At 43.9% G+C, this 25,571-nt stretch overlaps 1 protein-coding gene across 1 annotated transcript in view; it reads left to right on the top strand.

Moving 5' to 3' along the window:
* Positions 1-46: 46 nt before the first annotated feature.
* LOC123363991 (ATP-dependent translocase ABCB1-like) overlaps positions 47-25,571 on the top strand; it is a 63,983-nt gene continuing 38,458 nt past the window's right edge. Inside the window, 12 exon segments of the mRNA XM_045005672.1 lie at positions 47-177; positions 711-864; positions 2,112-2,178; positions 2,374-2,565; positions 3,651-3,822; positions 4,567-4,691; positions 6,815-6,992; positions 8,890-9,003; positions 16,239-16,349; positions 18,754-18,879; positions 20,900-21,103; positions 21,968-22,138. Coding sequence (XP_044861607.1) covers positions 744-864; positions 2,112-2,178; positions 2,374-2,565; positions 3,651-3,822; positions 4,567-4,691; positions 6,815-6,992; positions 8,890-9,003; positions 16,239-16,349; positions 18,754-18,879; positions 20,900-21,103; positions 21,968-22,138 — 1,581 coding nt within the window. The 5' untranslated portion in view covers positions 47-177; positions 711-743.

Genomic DNA, 25,571 nt, shown 5'->3' with positions numbered 1-25,571 from the left:
CTTAGTATTGCCGCACAGCCATTTTGTGCATTGATCTCAGGCTCCACTCTTTAAAAATACGGCCTGTTGAGCAAAGTTCCCCCCACAGCTAACTGCCAGTGCTTGACGATGTTTCAGCACTACCACCATGACGGAGTGAAATTCACCCATGTTAAGGACTGATGTGAAGCATGTGCGGTAAGTAGGGCCTTGCCCTGTGTCTCTCAACTGGAGATAATTTTACCATTCATGCACAATGTCTTATGAATTATCCAGGGAAACAAGTGCCCTGTTTTTCTTAAATGTAATAACTGCTACATACCCATTTCTGTTGGTAGGCAGCAGCCAAATGTTTGTTACTTACCTGTGCTAAGTAACACTTACACTGAGTAAATATGTGCTGTAGTAGAATGCACCCAGGGAGGCAGTGAGTTGCACAGGTGATGTTAGATACATTCTTTTTTCTGCAGATTAGGGGATTCATCCTGCCATCGTGTCCTAAATAAAAACTGGCCTAAAATGGTGTGTAAGCTTTTTCTAAGTGTATCCCATGTGTTGTGTTTGCCTTCATACTATCTAATTCATTGCTTCATAAAGTGCTTTGGGATACCCAAATTGCAAATGGTGCTATGTAAAAACAAATCCTATTCTGTGTGTCTTAGTAGGATATTGTCACAATTATGTGAATATGTCAACCTTCAATTAATTCCTTTTTCTTTATATTCATATAGTTTGCGTATGCCGATTGGCTGGATATCATTTTGATGATAATAGGCTTGATTGCAGCTGTTGCAAATGGAACAGGGATGCCACTTATTATTGTTGTTGCTGGAGAGATGACAAACAGCTTTGTGACAATTGGCCAAGCAGTAAATATGTCTTCAGGTAAATAAAATTTGTTCAACTTCTGAAAATATTTGTTAGGATCTCTTAGGGCAGGTCTACACTACGCGGGAAAATCGATATAAGATATGCAACGTAGCTGAAGTCGAATTATCTTATATCGAATTACCTACCGTCCTCACGGCGCGGGATCGATGTCCGCGGCGCCCCATGTCGACTCCGCTACCGCCGTTCGGGTTGCTGGAGTTACGGAGTCGACAGGAGCGCGTTCGGGGATCGATATATCGCGTCTAGATGAGATGCGATATATCGATCCCTGAGAAATCGATTGCTACCTGCCGATATGGAGGGTAGTGAAGACGTACCCTTATTTACTGGATTGGCAGAGGTTCAGGATGGAGTGCTGCTGTGGTGTTAAAAACCATGAAGAGCAGAGTGAATTCTGAGCAATCCTTCCTTTTTACCCTGCTGTATAGTACAGTAGCAAAACAGACACTTGATAAATTACAGAGCAGTACATTTGATAACTGTAAAACTATTTACTACTTTCTATAGCTTATAGTTAATCCATGGAATTCACTGCCCAACGAGGTCACAAAATCAAATTCTGTGATTGGATTTTTAAAACAACAAAACATGACCGTTAATTCTATTTTTCCTCTATATGAGCTAAGCTTATGAGAAGGGCAATCATAACTTACCCTAAAATATATGTGCTGACACCTGGAAGGGGTCTGCTATTTCTCCCAGGTCTGAAAAGTTCTGCACATTCAGTTAGGTGCATTAGTAGTGAAATTTACCGTTTTTGCAGACAGCCAGCAAAACGCTGAGCCACCACTTGGACCCTATTTGGGTCCAGTTTTGAGGCTGGGGTGGAACCTAAGTGGTGCATAAAAGTCGGCCTTATGGTGTCTGCATGGATGAATTTTGCCTTATATGAGGTAGAAGGGGGAGTTATCAACTTCTGAAAAATCAGATATTGGCCACTGTTCGAATCTGAAGGTGAGATCAGATGAAGCTATGATCTGACCAGTGCCCTTTGACGTAGTGAGCTAAACCCATGACATCACTCTACAGTAACCCTCTGAGCTGACTCAGAAGTTTGCCCTGTTTAATCCTCCACTGGAAGGATGATGGCCACCATGAAAGTTATAAATCTACCGAGCTGTTGCAGGGAATGTAGTGTCATGCAAAACACCCATAAGATTATGGCCTAAAACCGCCATGATTTGTTTTATGCCTGTTCTAATAAAACTGAATATTTTTCTTTGTTATAATTAATCTTTCAGCTGTGATGAATAGTAGCTCTACTTGTCCAGTAATGCCAGGTTTGGATATAGAAACTGAAATGACCAGGTAAGAACCTCTGCAATTATTTTCATAAGAATAGCACAGTGTAGTTTCTATATTTTTTTTTGTCCATTAGACTGTAAGCCAAATTTGGCCCTCAATTACATCCCATTGGCTTCAGCAGGGCTGAATGTGACCTGATGTGTCTAACTTATCTTGCAAGATGCAATTGACCTTATGGACTTTTACTATTTACTACAGGTTTGCCTACTACTATGCGGGTATTGGCTTTGCTGTAGTGATACTGAGCACCATCCAACTCTGGACATTTCTGACCTCAGCTGCAAGACAGACAGCAAGAATCCGTCAAAAGTTTTTTTTTGCAGTACTTCACCAGGAAATAGCTTGGTTTGATATCAGCAAGATTGGAACGTTGAACACCCGACTGACGGAGTGAGAAGGGTTTATTTATCTATGCACCAGAAACCTGAACCAAAAAGAAGTCTGATGTTTACCTTTATAGAATTAGCTACAGGGAATTTCCAGGAAACCTTTTTAACTAAGACCCAAAATATTTCTTCTTTGTGAGGGAGGAATTCGTTACCAGTTTTCACTTCACTTTCAGGGTTTCAGTGACATTTCCACTGCGAGGGCTTATGCTGTGAAATGCAATATCTTATTCCTCTAACATTGGCTTTGTAGTGTCTATGAGCTATTATGCAAACTACTGTAGATAAACAGCTCTGCTGTCTCCAGCTAGTTTACAAACACTGAAAACCCTGACATTGTATGAAATGAAACTGCACTCATAGTTATAGGAACTGTTATCATTTTGAACCTGATCCAAAACCAGTTAAAATCATTAGGAATCTTTGGATCAGGTCCCATGTGCAGAGATTCAGAGGAAGGTATGATCAGGGTATGCAGAGTTTCTCCAGATTTAATGTTTGCAGGGAGGGATATGCCCAGTTTTTGGAAGATGTGAATCCTGAAGGGAATGAGAGAGGCTTGAATTTCACTAATCCTAGTTCCCACATATATAAATAACAAGAGAAAATTAGCATGACACACAATGATTTTTCAATTAATAATTTACTAACACTGTACTTGTCACTGTATAGGATGGAAAAAGGAGATATTTCTTGCCTCAAAGATCATAAAATCTAATAACAAAATTGAAGATGATTGGATACATAGGGGAACTTAGAGAAAAAAGTAATGTAAAGGTTTTGGGATGATTTTTTTTTAATGGATTATTCCTTTTGGCTATTGCATGAATGAATTGGGTCACGTGTGAATGAGCAGGGGTAGCAATGGCAGAAGTCTGTCTAGAGGTTACATCACAAACAATGAGTTGTGCTCTGCTAGTTCCTAGCCCCACAAAGAGCCATTGCTGCTGTTCAGTATCCACGTCCAAAATTCCTACTACCCAATGATTTGAACAGTAAAACTTCTGAGAAGCTTCTCTCCAGCAAAACAGAAAAATGTGTGAGGAGGAGGCATTCATCAAAGTTAACAAATCTCTTTTTAATTAACAGAGACATTAACACCATCCACGAAGGCATTGGAGACAAGTTCTGTATATTTGTACAATTCTTTTCCACGTTTCTGACAGGGATTGTTATAGGATTCGTCTACGGATGGAAACTGACTTTGGTGATGTTGTCAGTTAGCCCTCTCCTTGTTGCAGCAGTAGCAGCTGGATCATTTGTAAGTGCTGAAGAAAAACAAATAAGAATTTTACCTCTAAAAACAGATTCAGAGGGTATGTAGTGTCATACTGCACCCCAAAGCAATATGACCCCAAAGTTTGGAGAGCATGGAAAGCAGCCCTTCTCCTACTCCACTGGCTCCTGCCCCAAAATTTGCAGAGCTCTGTCTACACTGAGCATCAGCGGGCAGGCATTGGCATGCCATGGAGGCCTGGACTGCTTCCAGCTAACACCACTCACCACATGGGAAGAGGATGATCAGCATTCATCAACTGTGAGCACATTAGTAGATATTGCTTGTAATGCACAGAAAAATTTACAAAATGTTTCCATGTATAGATTGTGTTGGTTTTCACTCCCCCTTTCCCCCACCTAAGCACTGAAAATGGTGGAGGAAGAAACAGGATTGTGACCTGTAATTAAGATAGCTAAGTTATTTACATGGCCTCCATTACTATAGTTTCTGAGTGCCACGCAAGCTTCATCATGTTTAGCCTCACAACACCATGCAAGAGAGGGGATTCTCATGTTATACATGGAGAAGTGAAAAACGGTGAAAAATTACTTACCCAAGCTTGCCCAGGAAAAGTGTATTGGAGTGGGGACTTGAACCCAGATTTGCTAAATTCTAGGCTCTTTTGCTAAATGCTTGATCACCCTTTGTATCAGTACATAATTTACACCATTTAAATAGATTTTCATAAAATACTTTCCCCTTCCCCCCACCCTCCCAATTTTCCAGTTCCTGGCATCATTCACTACAAAAGAGCTGACTGCTTATGCTAGAGCAGGAGCTGTGGCAGAAGAAATTTTGACTTCTATCAGAACAGTTGTTGCTTTCAATGGACAGATGAAGGCATTAGCAAAGTGAGTTTTTTTTAACTAATTATTGATTGTACATAATATTTGGGAAAGTGATGTGGTTATTTAAAAAAAAATCAAAGATGATCAGTCAGTTTATCCCCCAGACAGCTGAGAAATTCAGATGAAGATAAATATGAGCATATGGAAGGAGATGTTTTCTGTCACTCATGAATATTTGCAATCACTCAATTGACCTACATTATGGAGGAGCATTGTAAGGTCCAATTTCCCTCTGACACTAACCTAAAGTTGAATTTGGAAGCTGAGGCTACAGAAAATGCAATCTTCTCTAAGGCTCCAGTTCAACAAAGCACTTATGCAAATACTTTAAGCACATGCACACGCACACTGAAATCATTCATTAAAGTGTTTACAGTTAAGTTCATGCTTTACTGGATCATGAGCTTAGGTAAGATTCCCTATCACTTTCCTATGTCATCGACTTCAAGGGGGCTACCCACATGCTTAAAATTAAGTACGTGCTTAGTGCTTTGCAAATAATCCTCCTCTTGCTCTAATCTGAACAGCACCAATGATATCTGAGCAGTTTATGTGGAAAAAATTAATTGCACATCATTTTAGGATCCCTTCACTACTGCGTAAACTGTGCCATTCATTTTGGGCCTTCCCACTTTTGGTCAGGGCATTTTTGTACATAATATATGTGTCAAGAGGTTCCTACAAAGCTTCTGAGCATGTCATTGAACAATAAAATGATATGCATGTCCTCCTGAAATGTTCTGGGAACACTGCTGGGCTGAGCGGTGCTTTCTATAATGCCCTTCAGAAGCTAAAGGGGATTAGATAGCTAATGAGTGAACAGAAGCTGCTATTGATTGATGGAAAACCATAAGCTTGTAAAGGAATCACAAGCAAAAAGTTATACTTTTGGCCTGGCAATGAGTTGTTGTCTGCATTATGTGAAGAAGTACTTCATTCTGTAAGTTTTAAACCTACTACCTATTAATTTCATTGGGTATCCCTGGTTCTTAGATTACATGAAGGGGTAAATAAGAATTTCCTATTCACTTTCCCTTCATTCATTTTCTAGACCTCTATCATATCCTCTCTTAGTCATCTCTTTTCTAAGATGAACAGTCCAGTCTTTTTAATCTCTCCTCAGGTGGAAGTTGTTCCAAACCACTAATAATTTTTGTTGCCCTTCTCTGTACCTTTTCTAATTCTAGTATATCTTATTTGAGATGGAGCAACCAGAACTGCACACATTATCTGAGGTGTGGGCATATCATGGATTTACACAGTGGCATTATGATATTTTCTCTCTTATTAGTGATCCCTTTCCTAATGGTTCCTAACATTCTGTTAGCTTTTTAGACAGCTGCTGGACATTGAGCAAATGTTTTCAGAGAATTGTCCATGATGTCTACAAGATCTTTCTTTAATTGTATCAGTTAAATTAGGCCCGATCGTTCTTTATGTATAGTTGGGATTGTTTTCCAATGTGCATTACTTTGCATTTATCAGCATTGAATTTCATCTGCCATTTTGTTGCCCAGTCACACAGTTTTGTGAGATGCCTTTGTAGCTCTTTGCAGTCAGCTCTGGACTTAACTATGTTGAATAATTTTGTATCATCTGTAATTTTTGCACCTCATTGTTCACCCTCTTTTTTCATATAATTTATGAATATGTGAACAGCACAGGACTCTGTACAGGGTCCCCAAAGGATCTATAATTTTTCTCTCCCAGCTGTGAAAACTGACCATTTATTCCTACCCTTTGTTTCCTATCATTCTTATCCCAAGTCTTTGCTTAAGAGCCTTTGTTTAGGACCTTGGTGTGGACTTTCTGAACTGGATCACCCATGTCCACACGCTTGCTGAAACTTTCAAAGAATTTTAATAGATTGGTGAGGCACAATTTCCATTTACAAAGTTTTGTTGACTGTTCCCCAACATATCATGTGTGCCTGATAATTCACTCAGAGCAGCCATGGGCCAGATCCTCTGTTGATGTAAAATCAATGAAGCTGTGTTGATTCACACCATCTAAGAATCTGGATAATTGATTTTTATGGCAGAAAACCCTGGAAGCATGAGAGGAAGCTAGGGAACTGAATGTCATCTGGGTACATACCAAATTTAACATTTATCATCTGTTTTCAGATATGATGTTAACCTGGAGAATGCTAGGAAAGTTGGAGTAAAAAAATCCATTACCACATACACATCTTTGGGTTTCACAGAGTTTATTTCATTTGGAGCCTTTGCTCTTGCATTTTGGTACGGAATCAAACTCACAGTGGAGGAGAAAGAGAATTATGACATCGGACATGTGCTAATTGTAAGTACAGCACAGTATAGTCTGATTAACTGAGGCAAACTTTTTAAAAATGGTCTATAAATTAAGTACTGCATAAAAAGATCTATAATTTCTGCTGAGGCACAACATACCTATCAGACTAAGTCTTAAAACATGTTTTAATATAAATCAACAGAAATGTTGAATCTACATACTTAAGACCTCAAAGTTCCTAAACAAATATCTCATTTGGTCACTGTCATGCTGTCTGGAGTGATTCACGACCATGAGTGCCTACCTCAGGGCAGGCTGTCAGAAAACAGGGTAGACACCCTAAACTGGTGCTGTGTTCTATAATTAGATTTCACCAAGCCAGTAACAAATGTGATTTCCTGGATCATTACACCAGTCTTACCATGAGGTCACAGACAGACTCTCCATCTATCTTGCCACACAGACAAACCTGACTTTGTGATAAAAGGTCATTTACACCAAAAATCACACCACATTCAGGTTGCTTCCAGTCCCAGAGACTAATCACTTACCCCAGATCAATTGGTATCCTAGATTTTATACCAAAGACAATGCTGGTAGACAATTCTGTAGTAAACTAACTAAAGATTTATTAGCTAAAAAAAGGTAATACGAGTTATTGAGAGATTAAAGCAGATAAAATATATGTACAAATGAGTCAGTTTATAATTTCAAATGATAGCAGAAATGTAGTGATCTGCCAGTTTTGCAAAAGTCTCTCAGTGTTCAGGGAATCTCCATCTCTATGTTCATTTATTTTGCCCTGTTAGAATCCAAACAGTGCAGAGATGAAGGATTTTTCCCTGAATCCATACTCATAGTTTTCTTCTCAAAGAAAACAAGCTGACAGGGTCAATACCCATGTGGGCTTTTCCTTTGATGGCAGAGAGTGAGGAATACATTTGGAGTCTTTGACCTTTGATCATCACACACAATGACCACTTGCTTTGAAATTAACACTTTTCTGTTAAATTCTTCATTTGCATTCCACAAGACTTCTTTCTCATTTGATGGATTATTTACTGACAGGGGCATACACTATGTGAATGTTTGCTACAGCATTATAACGGGATCCAGATAAGTGTTTAACTAATGCATTGTTTTCAGTGCATTAACATCCCATTAGTTTTCATGAAGTTTAAACACCAAATACATTCTTATACATGTAACAATAACTTTGCTCTATACTAATACACATGTGAATTGGCCTGGCTTCCAGCTATGCATCTGTAATCACTGAGTGAGGTCTGGAGCTTTGGCATGAGCTGGCGCCTGGTCTGCTAGTGTCACAGCCATGGGACCGTCTTTCATTTTTTTAAATCCCTGCAAGGGATTATTGTACTTTATCAAAATTTTTAGATTATTTTTCCTTTGGAAAGGAATAATGCCCTGATCCTGCAAAGACTTAGGTATGTGTGTTATGCACTGTGAGTAGCCCCACTGACTTCTGATGAGAACTTGGCTTCAGTGGAACTAGTCACAAGGCATAATGTTACGTGTGCACTTTGAAGGATTGGGGCCTCAGGAAACTGTGGATTAACTCTCTTTGAGGACGCTGAGGTTTTTATTATTGCAAAGAGATGGAGAGATGTCTAATTTCATTATTTATTCTCTTAATGGGAGTTAATAAAAGCAGGAGCAATAAAAAAAGCTAATCCAACTGTTAAAGGGCATGTGGGTGCACACAATAGCTACATTCACCACGTCCTGTGTCAAATCCAGCGAAAGAATAAAAACTGGGGGAGCTGGAAAAATGCAGCCTGAAACCTTAGTTTTGATTTTCTTTTTTATATTTTTTTTCTGGAAAAGCTCTTACAGAACCACCAGGATTACCATGATATTTAACACTAAGGAAACTGCAGGTCTGGAACCACTGTACACTAGCTCCTGTTTTGTTTCCCTGTAGGTATTACTCTCTGTGGTCCGTGGCGCATTCTTTCTCGGCCAGGGCTCCCCACACTTGGAATGTGTTGCCAGTGCTCGAGGTGCTGCCTATGAAGTGTACAAGGTCATCAGTAAGGTACTGTGACAGACCCAGACCAGTGGGGTACAAGAGTCTGGTAGAAGGCAAATATACTGGCCACTGGATGAACAATTTTCTGTTCCCTGAGTGACCAGAGCAGGGGCTGCCCTACAGCAATCAGGAACCTGCTAGAACTAAATAAGACCAGCAAGCTAATCAAGACACCTGGAGCCAATTAAGAACTTTCTAGAATCAATTATGGCAGGCGGGCTAATCAGGACACCTGCTTTAAAGAGGACCTCCCATCAGTTAGTAGGGGTGTGTTCACGGAGCAGGGAGCGAGAAGCCGTGCTGCTGGAGGAGTGGAGAGTTCAAGCATGATCAGGCTTCAGGAGGAAGATCCTGCAGTGAGGATAAAGAAGGTGCTGGGGAAGGCCATGAGGAAGTAGCCAAGGGAGTTGTAGCTGTCATGCAGCTGATACAGGGACCATTATAGACAGCTGCTATCCATAGGGCCCTGGGCTTGAACCCCGTGTAGAGGTTGGGCCTGGGTTTCCCCCATCCCCCCAACTCCTCATAGGACACAGGAGGAGTTGACTTGGTCTGTGAGAAACACCAGAAGGGAAGGTCTAAATTGGAAAGGGATCTGGCCTGTCCCCAAGCCACTAGGTTTCCCCCATGCTGGCCACTGGTGAGGTTAGGTGAGTGGACAGCAGGTTTGAGCATTATCAAAAGTAGCCAAACTGAGGGCTGCCATGAATCTCTGAGGCAAGCACATCCGCCTATAACGCCTATAAGCGCAGGACCCATCAAGGCAGATGAGGAACTTTGTCATTTAATGTCACTTTTCTAGCAGCCTGAAATTTCTGATTTATTTCTCAAAAAATTCAAAAAGTGAACGAACTGCATAGACTCAGACCACTGAAAACAAAAGTAAGATGACATTTTTCTTCATATTAAGGAGAGACGAGCCTTAAACAAAGCCCTAAATGAGCTTATTTCAAACTTGGGGGAAACTGAGATCTATAGCTCAACCTTACAGATTGGGGCCCTCTTTCCTGTTAGGTTTGTCACTCCCTCATTTATTTATTTTTTTAGAGTAAGTGGTGAAGAGCTAAGTGAAATGACATTGCTCTTTAAAACACAAGTATGTGGAGTGGACATGATTTCAGTTCAACTGCTTTTCATTTGGTGATTAACAGTGCTGTTGAAGTATCAGAGGGGTAGCCGTGTTAGTCTGGATCTGTAAAAAGGAACAAAGGCCTTGTCTACACTACAAGACTATTTTGAATCTACTTAAGTCGAATTTGTGGATTCGACCTTATGAAGTCGAATTTGTGTATCCACAGTAAATATACTAATTCGAATTTCCGAGTCCACATTAACAGGGCCGGCATCGACTTTCGAAGCGGTGCACTGTGGGAAGCTATCCCACAGTTCCCGCAGTCCCCGCTGCCCATTGGAATGCTGGGTAGAGCTCCCAATGCCTGCTGGGGGAAAAAATGTGTCGAGGGTGATTTTGGGTAACTGTCGTCATCGAACCGTCAATCACGCCCTCCCTCCATGAAAGCGCCGGCGGGAAATCTGTTCGCGCACTTTTCTGGTCGGTTACAGCGCGGACGCCACAGCACTGCGAGCATGGAGCCCGCTGCGATCATCGCTGCACTTATGGCCGTTGTCAACTCCTCGCACCTTATCGTCCACCTCTTCCACAGTCAGCTGCTGAGAAATCGGGCGAGGAGGCTCCGGCAGCGCGGTGAGGAGAGTGGTGCAGACCTCTCACAAAGCAGGGTACGCCGCGCAGTGGAGATCATGGTGGCAATGGGTCAAGTTCATGGTGTGGAACGGCGATTCTGGGCCTGGGAAACAAGCACGGACTGGTGGGACCGCATAGTGCTGCAGGTCTGGGATGAATCACAGTGGCTGCGAAACTTCAGGATGCGTAAGGGCACTTTCCTTGAACTCTGTGACTTGCTGGCCCCTGCCCTGAAGTGCCAGGACACACGGATGCGAGCAGCCCTGACTGTGCAGAAGTGAGTGGCCATAGCCCTCTGGAAACTTGCAACGCCAGACAGCTACCGGTCAGTAGCGAACCACTTTGGCGTGGGCAAATCTACCGTGGGGGTTGCTGTGATTCAAGTAGCCCACGCAATCGTTGAGCAACTGCTCTCAAAGGTAGTGACTCTGGGAAACGTCCAGGTCGTCATAGATGGCTTCGCCGCGATGGGATTCCCAAACTGCGGTGGGGCTATAGATGGGACTCACATCCCTATCCTGGCACCAGCCCACCAGGCCAGCCAGTATATTAACCGAAAGGGCTACTTTTCAATGGTGCTGCAAGCACTGGTGGACCATAGGGGACGTTTTACCAACATCTTCGTCGGGTGGGCGGGCAAGGTTCATGACGCACGTGTGTTCAGGAACTCTGGTCTGTTTAGACGCCTCCAGGCAGGAACTTTCTTCCCGGACCACAAAATAACGGTTGGGGATGTGCAGATGCCTACAGTGATCCTCGGGGACCCAGCCTACCCGCTAATGCCCTGGCTCATGAAGCCCTATACAGGCGCCCTGGACAGTGAGAAGGAACTCTTCAACTACCGGCTGAGCAAGTGCAGAATGGTGGTGGAGTGTGCTTTCGGACGTCTTAAGGGGAGGTGGCGGAGCTTACTGACTCGCTCGGACATCAGCGAAAAGAATATCCCCGTAGTTATTGCTGCTTGCTGTGTGCTCCACAATATCTGTGAGAGCAAGGGCGAGACCTTTTTGGCCGGATGGGAGGTTGAGGCAAATCGCCTGGCTGCTGTTTACGCTCAGCCAGACACCCATGCCGAAAGAGTATCCCAGCGGGAAGCGCTGTGTATCCGGGAGGCTTTGAAAGCAAGTTTCCTCGGAGAGCAGGGTAACCTATGACTCTCCACTTGATTTTAAGAGAAGCTGATCCTGGGCCTGTGTCTCTATGTGTTGAGTGAGATCTGCGGTTACATACCCCGTTCTCCAAGTTTCCCCCACTTCCAAAACACGTTTTAAAACAAATTAAACGGAACAGTTATTGTTAATAAATCTTTCTTTTACTTTGCATTTCTGTTCAGGGTTTGAAACATGGACGCATACTGTGCTGGGTACGGTGTGCACTGATGTACAGACCGCTTGTACAATACAGGACGGACAGCCTCCTGCTCCTACATAGGTCTCTGGGGTGGGGGACGGTTTCAAGTGGTTGTGCATGTAGGGGTGGGTTTGCAGGAAGGGGCGAGTGGTGCCGTCTTTGGATAGGGATTTGGATGCAGGCTCTGGGCTGTGGGTTTGGGCGTAGGAAGGGGTGAGGGGTGTGGGGGAAGGGTGAGTATCTGTCCGTGGATGAGGGCTCTTGTTGGGGCTCAGGGCAGCGGAGAGGATCGTGCCTACGGTGGAAGTGCATGGTAAGGGCAGCATGCCTTAACATTAGGGGGTGGCAGGCGCTAGGACCGTGGACAAGCGTACACATCACAGAATGACCAGGGGCAGCATACACCACACAGAGTGACCCTGGTGACTACTGACTGCAGTCTGTGTGTGCCCTGCAGTTGATCCTGCCCCCGATAGTCTGTACCCTGCTAATGTAGGCTATCCCGTGCAATTATAAATCCCCTGCCCCCCCCCACATACACAGTCTTCTGACACGAAAGACGTGACGGAAAGAGTGAACAACAGCAAACAGCTTTTATTAATCTACTACATAGTGGGGTGATGAAACTTGGATTTGGGACTGGGTGATCCTGTAAGGGAAGCGCTTCTACACAGTTATAGCGTCAGAGGTGTGTGGTACATGAGTGCTCAGCTGTGGTGCAGTGACAGTTCTCACGGCCCCTACCGCCCCTCCATCTTGTAATTTTCGGTGAGGGAGGGACAGGACTTCTGGCGTTGGAGGGTGGTTGCAGATACAGTGCAGGGGGGCTCTCTCCTCCTGCCTGCGGTCCTGCAGAACATCAACAAGGCGCCGGAGCGTGTCCGTTTGCTCCCTCATTAGCCCAAGCAGCGTTTGAGTCGCCTGCTGGTCTTCCTGCCGCCACCTGTCCTCCCGTTCGCTGTGTGAGCGCTGCTGCTGAGAGAGGGTCTCCCTCCACTGGCTCTGCTGGGCCGCCTCGGCTCTGGAGCAGGCCATCAGTTCCGCGAACATCTCGTCCCGAGTCTTTTTCTTTCACCGCCTAATCTGAGCCAGCCTCTGTGAGGGGGATGCCGGGGCAGTCCGGGAAAGAGCAGAAGCTGTGTGATGGGAAACAGTAAGTGATTTCCTTGAACAGATACATGTTTGCGAACAGTGAACACAGTCTAGTCCGTTTCTCTGAACAAGACCATAGAGGGCACCAAGTTCCACGAGATCTCAGGACAAGTTCGAGATTTCAGAATACGCTCTCATTGGCGGCGCCATTGCACAGGAGAGCGGACAAGCGGGGAGAGACAGCTGAATCCGTCTTGCAGACAGTCCTGGTAAGCCTTAAAGTAGATAATGCTTATCAGTTAGTGGATAGCTGTGCTCTCCTGCTAAAGGCAATCTGGAAAGCAGAAAGGCTGAGCCTTTTCCAGCCCCTCCCGCCAGTGCACGGGAAAGATCAATGTATGCTTGTTCTCTGTGGCCTCCAGCACGTGGCTGTTAAGCGAGGGTCGTTGTTATGCAACCTAATTTTAAACCATTAACAATAGTAACAATACACTAATTGCCCTACTTAGATGCAGCCTGTCCAGAACGACATCACCCTGAGGCGGGTCACTCGGAGTCAGAGAGAGCGGATGCTAAGGGAAGCCCTGCACAGACCAGGACCATATGCAGCAATGCTGGTGGAGGCGATGATTCCTCTCTACATTAGGATGTCCTGGCACGGAAGAGTGTGATTCCACGGAGCACCCAATAAGGCACCTCTCCCCAGGAACCTCCTGCGGAGGCTTTTCGAGCAGCTCTCTGAGAGCTTTGTTGAACTGTCCCAAGAGGATTATTGTTCAATCCCTATATGTGTGGACCTACTATTTATATAGTTTGACATTTAAAATTTTTTATATAGTATTTCTATTTTTTCTATACCTGTTTTTAAAAAAATAAATGTTTCCATGTTTATAGCACTTACCGCCTGATCCTTCCCCTGATTCTGAGTCCGGGTTAACGGGCGGGGACGGTTGGTAGGGGATCTCTGTGAGGGTGATGAAGAGATCCTGGCTGTCAGGGCAAGCGGTATTGTGTTCGCTGTCGCCTGCACCGTCCTCCACAAACCCTTCCTCATCTTCCCCATCGGCGAACATCGCCGAGGAACTGTCCAGGTACACTATGCCATCCTCAGAGTCCACGGTCACTGGTGGGGCAGTGGTGGCAGACCCACCGACAATGGCATGCAGTGCCTCGTAGAAGCGGCATGTCTGGGGCTGTGCTCCGGAGCGTCCGTTTGCCGCTCTGACATTTTGGTAACCTTGTCTCAGGTCCTTGACTTTCACGCGGCACTGCATCGCATCCCGGCTGTATCCTTTGTCTATCATGGCTCTGGAGACCTTCTCGAAGGTCTTTGCATTCCGCCTGTTGGAACGCAGCTCCGAGAGCACAGACTCCTCGCCCCACACAGCGATCAGATCCATGACTTCCCGGTCAGACCATGCTGGGGACCTCTTTCTATTCTTGGATTGCCCGGACTCCTCTGCTGGAGAGCTCTGCATCGTTGCAGGTGCTGCGGAGCTCGCCCCGATGTCCAACCAGGACGTCAGATTCAAAGTGCCCAGACAGGAAAAGGAATTCAAATTTTCCCGGGTCGTTTCCTGTGTGGCTGGTCAGAGCATCCAAGCTCGGACTGCTGTCCAGAGCGTCAACAGAATGGTGCAGTGTGGGATAGCTCCCGGAGCTACTAAGTTCGATTAGCATCCACACCTAGCCTAATTCGAGCTAGCCATGTTGAATTTAGCGCTACTCCACCTGTCGGGGTGGAGTACCAAATTCGAACTAAAGAGCCCTCTAGTTCGAATTAAATGGCTTCCTGGTGTGGACGGTTGAGCGGTTAGTTCGAATTAAGGCTGCTAAATTCGACTTAAAGTCCTAGTGTAGACCAGGCCAAAGAGTCCTGTGGCACCTTATAGACTAACAGACGTTTTGGAGCATGAGCGTTCGTGGGTGAATACCCACTTTGTCAGATGCATGACAATGCATGCTGTTGAAAGCTCTGGTAATACTGTTGCTGGGGAAGAGGGATGCCACACTTTCAGTAACTAACTCTTAGAATTTTGTACAGCAGTTTGTTATATATCTGAAGTCCCAGATTCATATTAGGTTAGAACAAAGGGCTGAATTTTGTCCTCTGTTATGGCAATAAATGCTGATGGGTGTCAGTGAGGTTGTGTGAATATAACAAAGGGTGGAATTTTGCCCAGAGAAACTGAATTAAGGGTGATCAGACTCTGTGTTGGTTGTTCCTGACCTATTACACTAAGCAAGTCATTAGGGGACTCGCCTCAGACTACAGCAACAATGGCTATAGAGACTCAGAACTCTGTTTCCCAGATTGTCTAGAGTCCTGGATGGAGATAGAACAATCTGGGAGCTACTACCAGAAAACAGAACTCTGAGACAAAGGGTTTGGTTTTATTTTTGGTTTTACTGGTCTTAGAGTGGAGCAGAGAGAGCCTACGGGGTCCCCTTTAAACTTCCCATTTCTACTCCAAAGAGAAATTTTGAACTCTGCTGGTGGTTACTGGGTCATTGAAAAGTGTCAGTCCAGCAGAGATCAGCAACATGGGAAGTGGAGGAGCAATTGCAGGTCAGGCTATTTAGCGCCAGGCTAATTTTCCATTGGACTTCAGACCAGGGAGCCTCAGGATGATGGTATCTTTTTTAAGAGATGAAGACTTTGTAATAAATTCCCAGTTTGTTTATTTTGCTTGTGCATTTTAAGCCAACCAACAATTACAGGCAGCATCACTCCTCCAAGAACTGATTCTCAACCCACATTCTGCCTAGGCAGATGCTGGGAGGGAGCTAAGGGATTTGGGCCCACTGTAAATGTTGAGAGATGGATGATTTAAGGTATAATAGATGATTTATTATTCTAGTTACTCCTGTTCTTTCCTTGTCCCGTATCCCAAAATGCTTTGCAGGATATACACAAGGATTGCATTTCACTGATAGGCAGAATCCTCTGGGGTGAAATACAGCAACCATTGATCAGTTAAACTGCTATGTAGTGTTGCAGTGTTTCTTTTACTGTCCTAAACAACTTATCTATCAAAAGACACAACTGTAAAATCACAGAAATGTGTAATACCTTTTCAAAATCTCTCTCCAGCACCGTCTTCTAGATAGCAGTGCCAAGGAAGGATACAGACCAGACAAGCTCAAAGGAGAAATTGAATTCAAAAACATCCATTTCAGTTACCCATCCAGACCTGATGTTAAAGTAAGTGATCTTTTTAAATTCATCTTTGCAGTGAAGAGCTGCTGCCATTATCTGTGTGACCAAAAAGACAACTGATATTTTATCAATTTAATGTATTTATTTTAAAACAGTATTTTTAAAGTGCCCATCCTGTACTCTGGGTATTTATGTAGCACAGTGTAGTCTAGTTGAAAGAACATTGGGTGAGGACTCAAGAAACCAGGATTCTATTCCCAGCTCTGCCATTGTCCTGCAAAGTAACACTTGGCAAGTCACTTCACCTCTCTCTTCCTCCATTTTCCCCATCTGTAAAATGGGGATAGTAATACTGACCTCCTCTTTAAAGTGCTTTGAGATATATGGAAGAAAAGTACTATGTAAGAGCTAAATGTTATTATACTAGTTATAAAAATACAACAATAAAGAAGGATGAATGTCCTCCCAAAACTAAAGCTTTGTCTTCACCACCATCATCCACTTTTTTTTCATTTTCACTTGCTGGAAAAAGTAAGGGAGAACAAATGGGGCTTACAGCATAACCTGAAGGTGAGTAAATTTGGCCTGTGGTGAATTGAATCAGAAGCAAATTCTTCATTCAAGCTCACTCACCAACAATGCCTCACCTCCAGCCCTCATGTGGTTAAACCCAGAAAGCTGTTTGTGTCCACGCTTCAGAAGATCTCAGCTGCTGTGATATCCCATGTGGGGAGAGGTAATCTTGGAGATAGCCAGGACTCAACCTATTTTAAGGCCTATTGGTTAAAGCCATTATTCTAAATCACTCCAGACAATGAAATGGAAGCCAGTGCAGATCACAGAGCATGGAGGCAAGATTCTCCCTACAGAAAATGCCCTCTAAGAAACAGACTGCCATGCTCTCCACCGGCTGAAGTTTGTGAGGGGAGGCATCTTGTTGTACAGTCCCATGTATGGTACTTTGCAGTAATCCAATATTTCTCTCTGGATTGACATCTGTACCAGAACTGAAAGTTCAGAACCTTCTGGCCAAGTGTAAAAGACAAACAAAATGCTATTAGCCGCTACTGCTTCCTGCATGCAAAAGCAGCTCTGGATCCAACAGGTTACGAACTCACTTGAGTGTGCTGCTGTTAGCTCTACCATTTCTTCTGATGGGTTCCTCCAACCTACAACCATAAACTCAGTTATCTCTGAGGTGAGTCACAGCTGACTTGCCTGCCTCAAACCCACCCTGTAACTTGCTGCTAAGCCAGTCAACTTCTCCCAGCTGGGTCTGATGAAACAGAGACCTAGAGCTATATTATCTGAATACTGAAGTCAGTGTAGACTGTAGTGTCTTACTGTCTTCCCCTAATGGTCTTGCATACAAATTGAGCAGGAGGGTGACAAGACAGAATCCCACATCACTCTACACAAGAGAAATCCTGGGCAGAATGAGCCACAGTTTGGGGCAGTGGCTGGAATGGGATGGAGCCATTCAAGAATGATTCCATCCATCCCTTCCAGAGTTCACCCTGTGTCAGCAGTGGCTCATTATCAATGGTATCAGAGGTAGCTGGCAAAGCTAAAAGAATCATCCTGGATACCTGGTTCTCATCAATCACCAGCCAAAGATCAAGGCAATTGTCATTTAGTACCTAAATTTGGAATGAACCGGGTCACAAAGAGCTGAAGACTCTAGTTATTGTCAGCGTTACCTTGACATACCCTTTCCTGCCTTACCTAAAAAGGGAGATTAGAGCTGGGATGGTCGTGATGAGAAATGATGTTAAACGGGTGGAGAATGATGCTCTTGCTTGGTCAAGCAAACACCAAAGCTTATCCGCTATTAGTTTACTGAAAAACTGGAGCTCTTCTGGTATAGTATAAGGAGACAAGAACAATATTACTGTTTTTATCTTCTATTACAAAAAAATGTGTAGTCATAAATCAGCCTAAATATACATAAAAGTTCCCATAGGAGACAAATATTTGGTCACTAACAATATTAGACATTCATAAGATGGGATAAACAGACTGAAGTAAAATGTTCCTAAATGTGAACATAGCAACAAAAGTGTCATTACTCCATAACTAATTCCTCCCTAGTAAATTCCAGAGATTGTCGAATCCTGACTCTTCATTCCATTGGGGATATTACAACACCCACTTTGTTTTCAGAGCCAAAGGGTTTTTCTTAGGGCAGTCTTTATAGAATAAGAATAGAACAAAGCAAGATTGTTATTAATAAAAAAAACTTTTTCTTGTCATCTTCAAAGTGCTTTCCAACCCGGATTGGAACAAAGGACTGAAAGCAGGCCTGGGAGTTCAATACACTGTTAGACCAGACCTCTCATTATTGGCTTGATCATGATGCCAAGCATCTTAATAGATCTTTTTCTAAACAAACCACTTATTTAAGCAGCTCTATATTTATTGGACTAACATATAAAGATGATATTTCCAGATTCTCAAGGGCCTGAACCTGAAAGTTCAATCGGGGAAGACCATCGCTCTGGTTGGCTCCAGTGGCTGTGGCAAAAGTACTGCTATACAGCTGCTACAGAGATTCTATGATCCAGTCCAAGGAGAGGTTAGTTTGGATGAACTGTGGATATTCCTGGCTACTAGGATGAAGATTAATTTCCTGACTAGATTACACCTATACTTTAAAAGGATATTACACCAAATTGGATTCTTAAAATAACAAAAGATCAGGGAAGGCTCCAGGCCCCAGCACGCCAAGCACGTGATTGGGGTGGAATGCCGCAGAGGGGCGCTCTGCCGGTCGCCGGGAGGGCAGCAGGCAGGCAGCCTTCGGCGGCATGCCTGCAGAGGGTCCGCTGGTCCCGCGGCTCCAGTGGACCTCCCGCAGGCGTGCCTGCTGAGGGTCCGCTGGTCCTGCGGTTCCACTGAAGCCGTGGGACCAGCGGACCCTCCACAGGCACGCCTGCGGGAGGTCCACCGGACCAGCGGGACCGGCGACCGGCAGAGCGCCCCCTGCGGCATGCCGCTGTGCTTAGGGCGGCGAAATGTCTAGAGCTACCCCTGCAAAAGATACGTAGCATCCAAAGAAATTCTAAAACAGATTTTTCATTACTTGTATGCCATGAGGATGAGAATATTCTAAAAACTTAGATAGGACTTTACTGACATTAAGGGAAGTCAAAATTTGTATATAAATATTCAGGGAGAAAAGGCAAATGCGTCACATTTATTGAAAATACAACAGTTAGCATATGCTTTTTAGTATCTCTCTCACACACACACTCTCTCTCTCTCTCTCCTGCCAGTTGATGTTTATAGTTACCAGTTTGTTGTAGCTCGAGTCAATCTAACGGCCAGTTAGATTGAGCATGAGTCTCGATCCGATGCTCCTAGGCTTTGCAGGACTGAACCCAGAGTTCTGTGGCACAACAACCCAGCTTTGCAGTTGTAAATTCCTATTTGAGTCCATGCATTTTGCAATGTCATCCTGTCCTTAAGTGGTGTTAATCTTGGGGTTTTCTGCTATTATCATTTGATGGTTATTGTCAGGCTTCCCATTGTTATCTCCTATTTGTTGTCTCACTTTCTGAGGTGCCTGCCTCACCTTAGAGGTTGTCAATGCTGCTAACATGTTTAGCATTGGATACAATGGCTGTTTTCTGACTGTCTCCTGGTCTTTCCAAGTCTCTCACTTTTTCTTGACCATCTGGACCTTTGTCATGGCTTTCTTTGACACCTTATCTTTTCCTGATGCATGCATTCCTCATTCACACAAACAATCTCTTACAGAAACCTTCAAAGGTATAGAGACAGCAGTATTTTATATTCAGCACAATACATTATAAATCAAGCCTAGCTAAATCTTATAACTTAAACAATTCCCATTGGTGCTTCAGGCCCTCAACATCTCTCTAATCTCCTTAACATAGATACAATACAAGATCCTGTCTCTTACTTACTATAACCTTAAAACAAAGAAATGTATATTTAACTAGAGTCCCTAATTTGTAATACATATAGGAAACTATAGTAGACATTATAACTTATCCAAAAACAAAAGGGTGACCATAATCAGTCATAAGGATTGTTCTGGTCTGTCATTCCTTTCTGCTATTCAAAAAGGGTGGCTGGCAGGATGAAATCAAATCATACATTAATTCTCATAGTACAATTATAAAACACTGATCCTACAATATCCTGTTTGTTTAACCTTCTCCTTTCATTCTTCTAGTCTGAGGTGATTGTGAAGATATAGTTTTAATTTTTCCTGGTCATTTTGTTTAAATGTTATTGCTTTATTCTATGTGAAAAGCTGCTAAACAAATATTGAAGACAATTATTATACATCTCTACCTCGATATAACACTGTCCTCGGGAGCCAAAAAATCTTACCGCGTTATAGGTGAAACCGCGTTATATCGAACTTGCTTTAATCCACCGGAGTGTGCAGCCCCACTCCCCCGCAGCACTGCTTTACCACGTTTTATCCATATTCCTATTATATCGGGTCTCGTTAAATCGGGGTAGTGGTGTATCATTATTATTATTATTATATCATTATAACAACTAATTATTTGAAACATAATACATTTCCTCTAACTCTTCATTTATGCCTTTCCACTCAGATTACCTTAGATGGACGAGATATTCGGACACTTAATATAAAGTGGCTAAGAGAACGTATTGGCCTTGAAAGCCAGGAGCCTATTTTGTTTGCTACAACAATAGCTGTGAACATTCGCTGTGGCAGAGAGGATATTACTGATTCTGAAATTGAGAAAGCAGCTAAAGAAGCCAATGCTTTTGATTTTATATCCAGACTGCCTGATGTGAGTTGATGTAATTTGAGCACCATATAACTGTGACAAATTCTTTGGTTTCTCTCTCTCTCAGTTCTTCTGAATTTTTGTGGCCCAAATTCTCTGCTGGTGCAAATAGATGGTGCTTTACTAGCTTTTCACTGATGTTTTGTCATTTATTCCAATTGACAATTTCACCCACAGTGTTCTTAATTTACAATACTAACTGTATGTCATGTGGCAACATTTTTTAATAGGGTGGATAAGGAATTTCTATGGACAATGAGAGATTTTTTTTCAATTTATCAGATTGTTTTTATTCTGTTTTCTTCTGCTAGGTATTATCTATCTTTTCCCACTTCCAATATTCCCATCTTTTTTGGTTTTTTTGTTTTTGTTTTTTGTTTTTTAAACTGGTTTTGCTTGGCAAACAAAATTGCTTTGTGTCCTGAGTAGTCACTGTTTAGTATTGTTAGCCAATCAAATGGCTGGATTCCTTCAGCCAGTTCTAGTTTGCCTGTTTTTTTTCACTTCAATTGCTGCTTTTTATAATAATTGAAAAATCTAATTTTAGAGTACCTTCTTTAAGCTAATAGAAAACCATCACACCACATACTAATTCCTAGCCAACTAGAAGGTGAGACAGAGACAAAACTGTAAACCAATCATTAGGAATTTTAAACTGTCCTCTGCCTCAAGGGGGAAAAAAACACTGAATGTAATTGGCCAAGACACTTCTTTAGAAGTAATTATTTTTAAAGCGTTTATTGGATCATCCATCATAAAACTTTTAAAAGAGGGAATTTCTGTATGTGATAGTAACAGTAAGACAGGGGTGGGGGTGTAAAAGGATTTCAACTGACCCCTTCTGTAATCTCGATACTCCTCTCTCAGAAACTTAACACCATGGTGGGGGAAAGGGGAGCTCAGCTGAGCGGAGTGCAGAAACAGCTAATTGCTATTGCCCGTGCCCTGGCAAGGAATCCCAGGATTCTGCAGCTGGATGAAGCCACGTCTGCTCTGGACACTCAGAGTGAATCTATTGTGCAAGCAGCTCTTAATAAGGTAGGAATCCTGTTGCTAGAGTTATCAATCAGTATTAAGAAGCACAACAACCATATGGCAAGCTTGACATTAAAGGCTATAGCATGCCATCTGTTTTTAAGCACAGCTCTCCGCTGGTTTCGAGGAGGGCATTGAAATCAATAGGGATAGGTAATAGGTAATAATTGGAGATATACCAATCTCCTAGAACGGGAAGGGACCTTGAAAGGTCATCTAGTCCAGCCCCCTGCCTTCACTAGCAGGACCAATTGGATGCATCCTCAAATTTTGGTGTCATGATATGACCCTGTAATATTTAATCAAAACTCCATTAAGCAATTTCAGGGTGCTGAGCCTTATATTCTACATAGATAATATCAATATTTATACTGAATTACACACACACACACACACAGAGTCACTCTACATGAAAAGAACATTAAGGTTCCAAAGTCAAGCCCTCAAAATGTAGGGAATGACAGAATTAAAGTTTCCTGGTCAACATTAATTTGGTCCCCTTGTGTGTCTGCATTAGGGGACAGTCGTCAGTTACATGATCCCATACTATTTTTTCCACAAGACCCCCTGCTTCATTCAGTGCAGAGGATGGTGCTATTCAACATTCAGTGCTAGTCAATATTTCTTTTCATCCTCAGCATTCAGTGGATGGCCCCATGCCATTCACACTCTGCTGTGAAAACAAAATTATTAACTTCCTCATGGGCTTTTCTATACCTCTCATCACTCTAGTATCTGAGTGCTTCATAAACACTAATGAATTTATCTTCACAACACTCCCAACAGGTAAGGTGGTAGTATTACTCCCATATTAGAGAAGGGGAACTGAGGAATGGAGACATTAGTGTTGAAAGTGCATACTACTTTTGGGTGCATGATCTGTGATGCCCAGGACTCAATATTTCAGAGAATTTTGCATTATACAGCGCTAGATATGTTAAAAGCACATCTCCCATTGACTTCAGTTGCAGCCATGAATGCTCAGCACAGAGACAGGGCTAGAATCTAATTCTCTAGGGCAGTATTCAGCTGCTGCAACAATAATGAGACCATCCTTTCTTTTCCTGCAATCCCCTGTCTCATTAACTACACACCTTACAACAGGGCCTCCCAGAGGTGGGGGAAAGTGGGTCAATTTGAGAGTTTTTCAGGGCCCCTGGAGTGGGGTCCTTCGCTCACTCTGGGGGCTCGGAAAACTCTCATGGAGCCCGGGCCCCCGGAGCTTCTTCTGCTCCTGGTCTTCACTGGTAGCGGGTCCCTCCGCTCTGGGACCCGCCGCCAAAGTGCCCCGAAGACTTGGCTGCACTTCGGCGGTGGATCCTGCTTCGGCGGTAGTTCGGCGGTGGGGAGTCCTTCCGTTCTGGGACCCGCCGCCGAAGTGCCCCGAAGACCCGGCTGCACTTCGGCGGTGGATCCTGCTTCGGCGGTAGTTCGGCGGTGGGGAGTCCTTCCGTTCTGGGACCCGCCGCCGAAGTGCCCCGAAGACCCGGCTGCACTTCGGCGGCGGATCCCGCTTCAGTGGTAATTTGGTGGTGGGCGGCCCCCACTGCGGGTCTTCGGGGCACTTCGGCGGCAGGTCCCAGAGTGGAAGGACCCCCCGCCTCCGAATTACTGCCGAAGCAAGGACCCCCCACTGCCGAAGACCCCAGTCCCCCGGAATCCTCTGGGCGGCCCTGCCTTACAACTTCTGCAACAAATAAGGCAGGTTTCCTGCAGACAAGAGCATCCTTTACTGCATAACTTTGATTCCTTCCATAATCACTGTTCATTCTGCTCTCCCATCTCTTGTTTCCTGTGCTGGTGTCACAACCCAATGGCCCCCTCCCCTTAGGGAGGTCCCTGGGAAGGCAGATTAGCACTGTATATTGCTAATGCTGTTGCAAGCATGACAAAGCATTTTGGGGAGGATTAAAGGTGTGTGAGTGGAGAGTGGAAGGGGTTTTTTAGGTCACAAGAGGCCGAAGAGGGGGAGAAGAAAAAGAAAAGAGCAGAGAACAGGTTAATTCAACACTGCAATTAACAAGCTCAGATTGAAGATAAAACACTGTCCTCCGCCCAACGACACTGCTCGCAGCCAAGACTTGGCTGACAGCCGAGAAAGACGGGGGCCTGAAAATTGCCCAAGCGGCCGTGAAAAACCAACTACACAGACCTGCACCTGCAGGACAGCAAAACCAGCAAAGAGGAAAACAAAGCCCAGGGCTGCAGAGGCTGAAAACACAGACGAGACAACATGAGTGGGAGCCAGACAGGCGTCCCTGGAGCTGGGATGCTTTGGGAAAGGGAAAGAAACCATATCAAGCCTGTTTGAACTGGTACAAAGAGCACCAGGAATAGAGGACCCTGACTGAAACCCCCCCCGAAAGAAGCCCAGGACCCTCCTGAAAGCTGGGGCAACTTGGAGATTACAGTGGATCCCTGGGACGACCTGGACCCAGGGCAAGAACTCCCGTCCACCCCGTCCCCTCTTCTTCTTACGTTACACCCAGGCCTGGCCTGCTTTGGGTACTGCTTGTGTGAGTATGAAGGTGGGTTAGGGCTTGGGGCCCTAATGCTTTCTCTCTTCCCCTGAGCGACGTGGGAGCATTCCCAGCACTCTCTGCTGTATTTTATTTTATTAATCCTGCTGCGTCAGCCTGATCACCTGACACTCCAGGTAGATTGTCACACTGGGGACCACAACTCCCCCTGACTATAGGGAGGAGAAATTGTAGGGAAAGTCCTGCTCAGCCCCTACAATCCTGGGCAGGAACATGCTTAGTCACTGTGTGGGGATGGTGCATGTGCACTCCTGTCATACAATGCAGTGAGCTCAGACTGTTTCTTTGGGGAATTTAGCTGCTGAACTCTAATAAGTCTCTACTGAGCACATGCAAATTGAGATGTTCAGAGCCTCATATCTCGGCCCCCAAAATTTGGGCAGATTTTCATGGGAATGGTAAAAGGCACATCCCTGATACCAGTGAGCCATGCTCATCTCCTCCAAATTTCATATCCCTGCTCTCAAGCATTTAGGTGATAAAGCTTCTCAATTAAACAGTTATAAGAATTTTTTAATATGGGCAAAACAACATTATTTTTCTCTAACCTCATTTTGAGAAATCATTGAACCATTTTTGCTAAAATAGGTGGGGGGGGAGGAGAAGAAGGTGAGGCAGATATCAGCATGGAAAGTTTCATCCCAAATAATTAAATCTTGGCAAAGTTATAAGCATCTGACAACAGGTCTTACAATTGGAAGTGTCAGGCAACCTTAGCTATAGGCAGTGAGTACCTGCACAGCCTATAAAATTAATCCACTTTCCCCTGTCATTATTATAAATGTGGATTTTGTAATCAGAAGTGTCCTTTGGTTGTTAAATCAGACAGCAGGCATGGAAATATTGATCAGCTATAGAGGATCACCAGGGCTTTTACGCTTGTATTTTCCACACTG

The sequence above is a fragment of the Mauremys mutica genome, chromosome 2 (genome assembly GCF_020497125.1).
Source record: "Mauremys mutica isolate MM-2020 ecotype Southern chromosome 2, ASM2049712v1, whole genome shotgun sequence".
Lineage (NCBI taxonomy): Eukaryota > Metazoa > Chordata > Testudines > Geoemydidae > Mauremys > Mauremys mutica.
The sequence above is the reverse complement of the archived record's forward strand: the minus strand, read 5'-3'. Positions and strand labels throughout refer to the sequence as shown.